This window comes from Delphinapterus leucas, chromosome 2 (genome assembly GCF_059928025.1).
Source record: "Delphinapterus leucas isolate spDelLeu-1000000601 "Yukka" chromosome 2, BTC_Dleu_Yukka2, whole genome shotgun sequence".
Taxonomy (NCBI): domain Eukaryota; kingdom Metazoa; phylum Chordata; class Mammalia; order Artiodactyla; family Monodontidae; genus Delphinapterus; species Delphinapterus leucas.
This window is the reverse complement of record NC_143130.1, coordinates 156,207,724-156,218,010: the sequence shown is the minus strand read 5'-3', so window position 1 is coordinate 156,218,010 and position 10,287 is coordinate 156,207,724. Positions and strand designations below refer to the sequence as shown.

The window sequence follows — 10,287 nt, the reverse complement described above, 5'->3', positions numbered from 1 at the left end:
CTCACAGGCCACACCCCACACCCACTAAGAGTATCTAGGGGTGGAGCCCACTTTCCTGCATTTAACAGGTTCCCCTCAGGTGGTTCTTAGTTGAGGAGAACCCTTGGCCTAGGATTTGCAATTTGGCCAATTAGCCAGATTTTCAGAAGATCAATTCCTGCTCAAGGGAAAATGTGTGGGCCTGGGAGCCCAGAAGTCAGCAGGTAACATGCCACCGGGGGCCAGAGCTTCTACGTCCATCTCTAATGCTCTTATAGGTACCTATTATACTACCCATTTTACAGATGAGGAAATTTGTCCAATTTGTTAGGAAGTGACACATTTACAATTCAAACCCAAGGCCAAAGTTCTGTTTTTAGCTCTGTCATTCTGCTTTTTAGGCTCCGATGGCTAACCAAAATGTTATCAGTGAAATGGAAGTGGTGAAAATTGGAACAGCCATCAGTACTGGGGATATGAATGTTACCGAGCTGTCATATAACAGGAACTTTGCCTGGTGCTTTGGTTATTACTAAGACACTTGGAAACTTCACTTCAGATTTTTCCTAGGTATTCTGGAATTGGTAACTCTCCCGCCAGGTGTGAAAGGGGTCCTTTTTTGTCACTGGTCTCTGTGTTAGGAGGGGTCCTTGATTTGCTGTTTTTGTTGATTTTGGCCACGCCGTGCAGCACGCGGGATCTTAGTTCCCTGACCAGGGATAGAACCCATGCCCCCTGCATTGGGAGCACGGAGTCTTAACCACTGGACTGCCAGGGAAGTCCCAAGGGGTCCTTGATTTGATTCAAGCTAGAGCACAGGTAGTTTATCAAAAAGTATCTGTTTGAAGCCCCAGGAAGCAGATATAATGCCGAACTAGATGCAAATTAGCTCAGCCCAGCACTTGTTGATTAATTCAAGCCAAAGAGGATATTGGGGGTCTAAATTAGCCGGATCAGTACTGATTTCCTACTTTAATTACATTTTGGCCAAGTCATGTTGGTTGGATTAGCCTGCAGACCTCACTGCCACCTAATAAAACAGGCAAGGACAGATGAAGGAAATAGCTGTAACTGCAGGAGGTAGTGTCTGGATTAGAGGGTGCTGACTCACACTGAGGTCACCAGGGCAGGGCTTGTCGAGGAAAATGACCCTCCCTGTGAAGGTACAGTCTACCTCTTCCTGCAACGTGGCAATCTGGACCCCACTGGAACCCCTTCGTCAGTGCTCAGTAAACTTGCTTAATGGAACCAGGTATTTAAAAATACTCTATATTCGTTTCTTCCTCTTTCTGGGAGTAACAACAGGCCTGGAATTTCCTATTCCAGGAAGGATGCCTAACATGCTAGAAATGCAGCTGCTTCTTTTCAGGGATGAACGCGACAACAAGGCAGTAGACAGTGGTTTGGACTTGAGCACTGGCTCTGCCGTTATGGTCCTTGTTCCAAATTCCAACTCTGCTAGATTATCTGCTGTAGGGTCTGGGATATGCGTTAAGAAATCCAAGGACTAGGTTCTTGTACAACAGAAGTAATGGCAGTACCTGTTTCACGGGGGCGAAATAAGCTACTGTAAGGGAGGTGCTTAGTGCAGTGTCTGGTACATAGTAACCGCTCAATAAACAGCAGCTCAGTGAACAGAAGCCCAAAGCCCACAGTTCCCCTTGGTCACAGGGTGGGGAGTCTCTTTCTACACCTCAAACCAGCACCTGGTTGATCACCTCTTCTTGGAAGAGGACAAGAGGCCATGCAGAGTGGGAAGCCCAGGATGCCACCTGGACCAGCGATAAAGTTTCTTGGTACCGTTCACCCCAGGGAAACTCCACCCCACGTTTCCCTCAGTGAGGGGAAGAGACCCGTTTTGCCAGTCTGCAGTATGAAAGGACATGGGCTCAGGAATGCCTGCTGGTGAGAAGTAGGCTCTTTTCAGGCCTCTTAATTACATACACTTATGCAGAACGGAGATAAAACCCCTCCGTTGTTTGTTTTTTTGTTCAAAACCTTCAAGGGAACTCTTAATACCAGCCACCCCGTCAACACAGGTTCCAGACATGCACGATTTTTAAATTACGTTTATTTAGCGTATGTACACATAAAAGAGAAATCACCCTCTGTTCCCACCCAGCAGAAAACATGCACAAACTCAAGGTATACATGAAGGGAAGGGGCCCCGGCCCCAAGTTAGTGGTTGGGATGGTGCAATCCTGTAAGTCACAAGCCCCAGTCAGGAGAGGGCTGGACTGAAGTGTTCGGCGGGCTGTACCCTCTGCTGCTGTTCCTAAAATAAGCGTGCGCCGTAGCCAAAGGTCTGTTTGATGCCCTCAAAGTAGTACCGCTGCCAGCCCTGCCGTGTCCTCTCCTCCTCAGGGGCAGGGATGCCTCGGCCTTCCATACACAGCTCAGTCTCTCCATTCTTGTCAATGAAGGTCAAGGTGATGGTGGCAAAGTGCCCTGGGGAAAGGCAAAGGGGAAGGAGGTTTCAGATCCAGGGTTTCCATGTGGGTCTGAGGCTAAGGGAAAAAGAAAAAGTTCTGGGGGCAATGGCAATAAATACATATGCTTGCTTACCTTCTGGCCAAGATTTAAACCTCCACTTCATCACAATATGTTTCTCAGGGATCTAAAATAATCAAAGAGGTCAGCCTATACTACAGACTGCAACGTACCCAGTCCTAGCAAGCATCACCCATCTGCCTTTCATACGGAGCCCATCACCTGCAGCTGCACCCCTGATGGGACAAAGTGGACCAGAGTTGGTAGCTCCTGCACTGGCATCAGCCACAGCCTCTCCTCTTACTCCTAAGTTGTGCCCACGTGAAATTTCAGTGCCACAAACGGAAAGCCGTAAGCCACCAATGTATCTAACCTCTCTTCCATGTTTGATTTTTCCAGGAAGAAGCAATTTTACCCCACTAAAGAAAAATTTATATGAAAGCAAGAGAACTCAATTGTAGCATTCTTTTGAAAAACAAAATGAGGTTTTACTAACCAAAGAGATTACAGCCTTAAATTTTATCTACAGAGCTGAAAAAGAAAAGGAGGAAATGTTATTCTTCTGACCAGACAAAAGCTATATCCTGGCAAGCACGTACTCACCAGATCAGTGAATTCTCCAGAGACGTTGCCATCTACCAGGTGAAACTTGCCACCTTTGTCTGCTTCTAACATTGCAGGAGCATGGGTAAAGGCCTGAACAAGCTGCAGAGCAAAAGGAGGTAAGAAGATGCATGGCTCTCAGTGGGACCCAGAAGTGCCAGCTGACACCTGTATGCCTCAGCTCTCACTTCCAAAGACACTACTCTGCCCAAGAACCAGGTTCAGGCTCTTTTCTGTTCCACTAGAGACCAGGCTTCGACTCAAGTAACTCTTTCTGAACCTCGGATGCCATTATTTCGAATCCATTTACTTTTCTAACGAGAATGATTCCAGTGGTTCCCACTTACATGACCCAAAACTAGCATAAAAGAGAAAAAAGAAGACGAATCCACTTTGATGAGTGGGTTGAACAAAAGTGTCTTCCCTTTGCCTCTGAGTGTACAAGGAAAGCTTCACGGTTCCACTCAGCACTTCCTCCGCACAATGCGGGGATGTGCCCACAACTCCAGTCACTCGGGATGGCAGATGCCAGGAGCTGGAAGGACAAGAGTATACTTACCTCCTGGGTGGTAAAAACTCTATAGAGCTCCTCTGGTGATGTCAGGAAGGTTTCTCTAAGGGTGATCTTACAAGTGGGGATTTTGACACCAACAGGTCTTGCCTGGGTTTTTGAAGGAGCAGACTTAGCCTGTGGAAGTGGCAGTGAAATTGTCAGTTTAGAGTAATGGTGAAACCTCAATTAACAGGGCTTCAGGGATAGCCCTGCTATTCATTCTCACAAACTTTTTCACCTCCAAGGCTAATTATTCCAGGGAGTTAGAGGAAATTTATGTGCACGGGCATTTCAGTCAGAAGGAGAACTTTCCCAGCAAATCCTCAATGCCACTCTAGGTGAAAGAAAGTGACGCTCATTTAAAAGCCCATTGCTGAAGGGCACACCAAATCATAAGGTATTTCTGAAGAGCCCCAGGTGATTCTCAAGCAGAATTTCTATGCTTAAATAGCTGGAAGCAGCACCCCCAGAATATCCTCCAGTGTGCTGACAAAAGGGCAACAGGGCTGAAAACCAAGTGCTGAACCCAAACCACACCAGTGCCATCTCCAGAAAAAATATTTGCTCACCCTGCAAATGGAGTGAAATCGATCAGTCTCCTGTTAGGTGAAGTTAGTGATCTACGTAACCCCTGACACCTTGATGACACCTTTAGTATCAAAGTATGAAATGTAGACATAATACTTAAGATGCATATAGGTGAAGACCACCCTGCGTTCATAACCTCCTCACTGGGGTTAAACACAACAGTCGGACTCTGAAGTCCCTGATGGCTTCCATTTGCTCTAAGGGGTCTGTTATAAATGAATAAACACCAGGTTAAAGATGGGGAGACAGACAACTACACTCTGTGGACTCTCTACAAAGCACCAGCTCTGGCTCAGAGGTTAGGGTGGGAGAGAAAGAGCTGATATAGAGACTTATGAAGGAGGCAGTGCCTTAACTCCCTTTCCAGACGGCCTCCCGCCCCAGCACATGGGGACACGGGTTACCTTGTGCTCCTCAGTTTTCAGTGCTGGCTGCCCGGCTGGGTCTACTGACTCTCCATTCATTGTAGGCAAGATCATACCCTGCGTGAACTCTGAAAAGATAAAATCCCAGATCTTGGAAGTTATTTCTTAGTAGCTGAGACTCAGGGTTTCATTGTAGTTTGACAAACATGGCCATCTTAACTCAGATGGAGGTCACGACAAGGGAGGGAAGAGTAATCCACTTTAGCGTCTTTAACTTTGATCTATGCCAGACAGGTATCTGAGTGTATGCTACAGAACACAGTATGTTCACTGGGATTATTTTAAACCCCTGACTCAATTAGAAGCATCACGACTTGTTAAGTGTACGTGAGGTCTACTGTGGATGGCAGCCAATGAATGCAGTGGCACTTCCAAAGACTTCAAGAGTGTGCCAAGATACCCACAGCTGCATATTTAGGCCCCTTTCTCCACTCTGCCTTGCCTCTGTAGGACAGCCACAACCAGTTATGGCATCAGAGCACTGGCTCCCACCAAAAAAGGTTTCCACCCCTATACCGGTTCCCTCTGATGATGATCATATGTACTCCGACGCCAGGATCAGAACACACTGGCAGAACTAGAATTCTAGGGGACAGCTGAGCTGACTACTATTCACATAACCCTCTAAATGTCCCTGGAGAATGCGCATCAAAAATGGTGCAGGACACTATGCTCACGTGGTGAGTCTGGGGCTGCCAACTCTTTAGATCAGCAAGTCTAACAGAAATACAATCTCAACCTCAAATGTAATATTAAGATTTCTAGTAGCCACACTGAAGCGTTACAACAAACAGGTGAAATTAATTTTAACAATATCCTTAACCTAATATATCCTAACTACCATTTCAATATGTTATCAGTATCAAAAAATTATTGAGACGTTTTACTTTTTTTTTAAAATACTAAGTCTTCAAAATCCATAGCGTTTTTTGTACTCGCAGCACATCTCAATTTGGACTAGCCACCTTTCAAGTGCTCAACAGCCGACACGTTAGACAACATATCTCTAGATCTTTCCCTTACTTAAGGTTTATAGACTGATTTTTAGATGAAATGAGCCTCCTCCCCCCAAATTTTTATCCATTTGCCAAAGAAAGACCTGTCAAGCCCCTTAATTAGCATCTGACTGGTGGAAAACTATCTTCTCAAGGCACTCGCAAGTACTCAAGGGATACCTGTTTTGAGGGTGCTGATGTAAATTCCCATTGCTTCTCTTAGAAGTTTCACCCCTTCTTCCTTCATTAAGCCCACGAGATTTGTGTCAGGCTCATCCTTGGCAAGGCTCACACTAATCTGAGTGAAAGACCAGAAGTAGGTGGTAAATAACTTGAGAGGCACCCACACTGTGGAATGTCAGGGCTGAGCAATCAGATAACTGCTAACAGTTCCAAAGGAAACGAGGGTTGAGGTTTTTGTACAATCCCCAGGAGTGCTCCTTCTCGAGGTCTCTCTGCCAAGACAAAGGCGGCTAATGTTAGAACCCACACTACTCACTAAAGCAAGGTAATTAAATAAGCACAAGCTGCTCTGGGGGCTCCCGATGGCACCAGAGACCTAGAGCGTCATCTGCAGACTGGGGCTCTGAATGCTGGGGCCAAGCCTGGCCTGTAATGTTGAATGACAGGTCATTTTTCTCATCTGAGAAGAAGAGGATGTGGAAGACTCAGACAGATGAGGAAACAGAAAGCACAAACCTCCACTTCATCCACGCTATTTTCATCAGACAAATTGGGGATCTCCACATGGCCCTTGTACTGCACCCCAGACTTAGAGGTACCTGTCAAAAGTAATGCAATGTTATCAGTCTCCTTCTCTTCTCTCCTCCTCTTCTGCTCTGGAGTGCTAACTACTATTCTGCTTACGCTTCTTTTGGACAACTGAACTGACCTTCTTTATTCTGAGAGAATGCCATGCCAGATGCAGCCACTGCCCCCCACCCTGAAATGTCCTTCCCCATCAGATTTCTTGAGGCTGTGCTATTACAGTGTGGGATCAAGAATTATGTGAATTTGGCACCAGCATGAACTCCGCTAAGGAGGACTTGGTTGACAGTCAATACAGACAGCTCTGCTAAAACGCTTGTCTGGAAAATACAAATTTGTTCCAATACTATTGATATATTAAGGGACGATTTGATCATAACATGAATTTCATGTTTGCTTATATGTGTTTTCATCCTTGAGAAACACTAGGTGAACCCAAAGAAACCCAAACCCAGCTGAATGGAGCTGTATAGGAATACGCGAAATACACATCTCAAACATCTGTCTGCCAGTGACTTCGGTTCACTGTGTGTTAGGAGCCACGCCATCCACTAGTGGTGTTACAATGCTCCTTCTCATTTCAGGTGACTCCCCTTCCACCACCTCACAATAACCCACATGCCTCAAGGCTTCTGACGCCCACTTTCACAAGCAAACTTCAGGTCTTTGTCAAAGTAAAGCATCATATTTATCATGTTATTTATGTATTTCTTATGATTTAACATGTGTAAACTGTGCCATCAATTTTTACATTCCTAAATTTAAAAAAATCACTGATAAAACTTTTTTTTTTTAACATCTTTATTGGGGTATAATTGCTTTACAACGGTGTGTTAGTTTCTGATAAAACTTTTGAGTGTAGTGTCACGTCCCTACCCCATCTTCCCGACAAGCCCTGTGGTTTTTGTTGAGAGATTCTGCACAGTGTGGTGATCTTTAGACACACGTGTCATGTTACAGCGGAACTAACTGTTTTTCAAAGTTAACTCACAAAACACTTATTTATCTTTACTTCTCTAGGCCTCAGTTTCTCAATCTATAAAAAGGAGACTGGACAAGATGATACCTAAGGTTCCTTCCAGACTGCTGTGCTTTAGTAGTTTAAAAAACAAAAAAAGACGATAAATACATTTCCCCTCTTTATTAACATTCACTTGAGAAATGTTTATTGAAACAAAAATTTATTTCATGCTTTGCCCCATATATGTACCCTTTTAACTTTACTGTCTTTTAAAATTCAGCCTCTCAACAGTCAGGACCATCTAACCATGGGCCCAATTCTATGTTAATATCTTCACAAAAGGGACATTAAGCTAGAGAATAAAACTGACCCAAGTTATAATCACATGCAAGCTTCATTACCACAGCACTCTGAACTGTTAGGGTCACACTGGAGAGAGTTTAAAAAAATTTAAAAAAAGAAAGAAAACCAAAAAACTCCCCTTCCCCACTTAAAAATCATCCAAGAGGCAGAAATAGCTAGTCTGAGAAATGTCACATTATATGTCCCAACACAGACCAGGTCCAAAGATTCAGCAGCTCAGCTGCTTCATCACTGGGGACTTGTGAGACTCTGATAGAGGAAACCCATTAATAGTGTCCCACAGTGGCAGAAGAATTTCAGGATCCAATACTGTTTTCAATAGGACTCCAAAACAGCATTATCTCCCTTGAAAAAAGTTCATAACCTCTCAAAAACTGTTCTCCCCGGCTCCTGAACAGGTCAATCAAAACGCGGTTAACCTCTGTCCTAAAAGCCAAGCATAGACTTACCTGTCCAGTTTAGTTTGATGCTCCACTCATAAAAGAAGATAAGTTTGCCTTTGCGATTGTTAATAGATGCCTCTCCATCAAGCTTATTCACTTCTGTCACCTCGCACTTGCCTTCCTCATTTTGCACACGCACTGCCAGGAACAGTGTTTTCAGCTTATCCGTGGACCAATTTGAAGCATCTCTCTCTGTCCTGCGAAACAGAAACAAAGCTATGGACCAGCAGCCAAATGAAGGATACAACTGCTTGCTTTATGCAAGAGCATCCAAGGCTAAAGGAGGCTGGAAAAGAACACAAAACCCTCAGCCCCACTCCAGTATGTCCACAAACGCGTTACTCCTTATTGACAGTATGGGACTCCTAAAAGGAAGACCAGGAGTCCCATACTATCAATAAGGACAACTGCTGTAATAGAGTGGTTTCAAACTAAATGGAAAATTCTGCTTTCCTTTCTCAGCATGATGGTGCTGGGGTCAGCATTAGACACTTTAACGCAGCGCCCCCGTCTGACCAAGTGGAAAACTGTGCACATCTTGCTGAAGTCAGGAGCACACAACGGGGCCAACAGAATGCAGTATTGAGCTAAAAGGTCCAGTAACGATAAACCAATAATCTTGATCTCATTAGCACAGTGTTTTGACCTGTCAAATTCAGGCTATGCTATAAAGGCTCTACACATTCTATGCCCTCTAAATAGCCATGAAAACAATGTTGTAAGTCCGGCACTTCAAAACAAACAAAAATTAAGTCAAACACTCTGTGTTAAGAGGAAAGGAAGCAGGCTGAGATATAGAGAAGAAAAACTATCTACCTCCCCACTTTCTAACTAGTAGAGAAAACAACAGTAAAAAGAGCTGCAACAAAGTAAAAATACAGTAAAGACAGTATGAACAAAGTTCACTGGACTCAAAAGATAAGACATTACTTGTAGAGGATTTCATGAAGGAGAGCAGGCTTTTAAGAGTGGCTGGGTTATAAACCATGATTGCCCGGCAACCAGGGGCAGTCCCTGGAGCTACAATACAACTAACTTAATAGTTCCGGGTGATAGGCCACGGCGCCTTCAGCATCACTGGGCTCTGGGCACCGGCAGAACACGTTCTAAACCTTAGCCTTCTGGAGTGAGGCAGCAGTCCCCTATGACTGACTTTTAATTCCACCCGTAAGCCGGAAAATAGGAATTCCAACCCTCCCGAGACTAACACTGCAGTCTCCCAACACAATCCACGGCGGTTTGGGTCTCACTGACTCCTGCGGCCACGAGTGGGAAGCATCTCCCCGCTCAGGCTGAATGCAGCAGCCAAGGGGTTCTGTTCTCATATCTGAAACCCCTCGTCTGGGGCGCAGCCCTCCATGTCGTCCCCCCGCCTCCCCCGCCAATGAAACGGAGGCCGGAGGATGGAAGGACCTGGGACTACGGACCCCTGTAACAGGAAGGACCCACACCCATCTCCGGGCAGGAAAGGCTGCCTCGGCCCCAGCTTTGTCCCGGCCGAGGTTCCAGGGACCCTGCAACCCTGGCCCGGCCGGAGCGCTCCCGCGGCCTGGCCCGCTGGCCCTCACCAGTGCCAGTTGTTGACGTTGGTGGCGTCCGCCCGCTCCTCCACGATCCAGCGTGGGTCGCCCTCACCCCACTTGGCCATCGGCTCTCCGGTCGCGCCGCCACCAGCTCCCGAGCAGCCACAGCCACAGCCTCAGGACCGCGCGGACCCAGCCGCCCGGCAGCGCCTGGAAACTACTAGAAGCGGCCGCAGAACCTCCTGGCTTGCTTTTCCCTCCACCTCCCCGCCCCCGCCCCCTCCCCGCCTCAACTTCCGGCTCCTCCTCCCTCCCACCAGGTGCTTCCGTTCCGCCTCGCCGGACCTTGACTTCTGTCTGTTCTAGGGATCCTTCAAACTCCTTCGGGTTATCGCCTAAAAGACACGAAATGCTACCGCTCACACGGTCATTCCTCACCCGTGGAGACACAAGGGACACTTCTCATTGTTTCCCTGAACCCTTAATCGGCCATGCTAAGCCTCATGGGAGTTGTAGTCTTGTTGACTGACCCGCAGGGTAACCGCGGAAAATGTAGAGGAAAGGACTTAAGCACGGTACGCTGCGGATTCTGGGAG

The 10,287-nt window shown here is 46.3% G+C and overlaps 1 protein-coding gene across 1 annotated transcript; it reads right to left on the bottom strand.

Annotated features, from left to right (window-relative positions):
* Positions 1 to 2,033: 2,033 nt before the first annotated feature.
* On the bottom strand, positions 2,034 to 9,928 carry AHSA1 (activator of HSP90 ATPase activity 1). The gene is made up of 9 exons (XM_022576440.3): positions 9,737 to 9,928; positions 8,175 to 8,365; positions 6,333 to 6,415; positions 5,814 to 5,931; positions 4,618 to 4,706; positions 3,632 to 3,760; positions 3,073 to 3,174; positions 2,545 to 2,596; positions 2,034 to 2,427 (listed from the first exon to the last, which is right to left on the bottom strand). The coding sequence occupies exons 1-9, from the start codon at positions 9,814 to 9,816 to the stop codon at positions 2,255 to 2,257; spliced, it is 1,017 nt and encodes a 338-aa protein (XP_022432148.1). The 5' UTR covers positions 9,817 to 9,928; the 3' UTR covers positions 2,034 to 2,254.
* Positions 9,929 to 10,287: the final 359 nt, after the last annotated feature.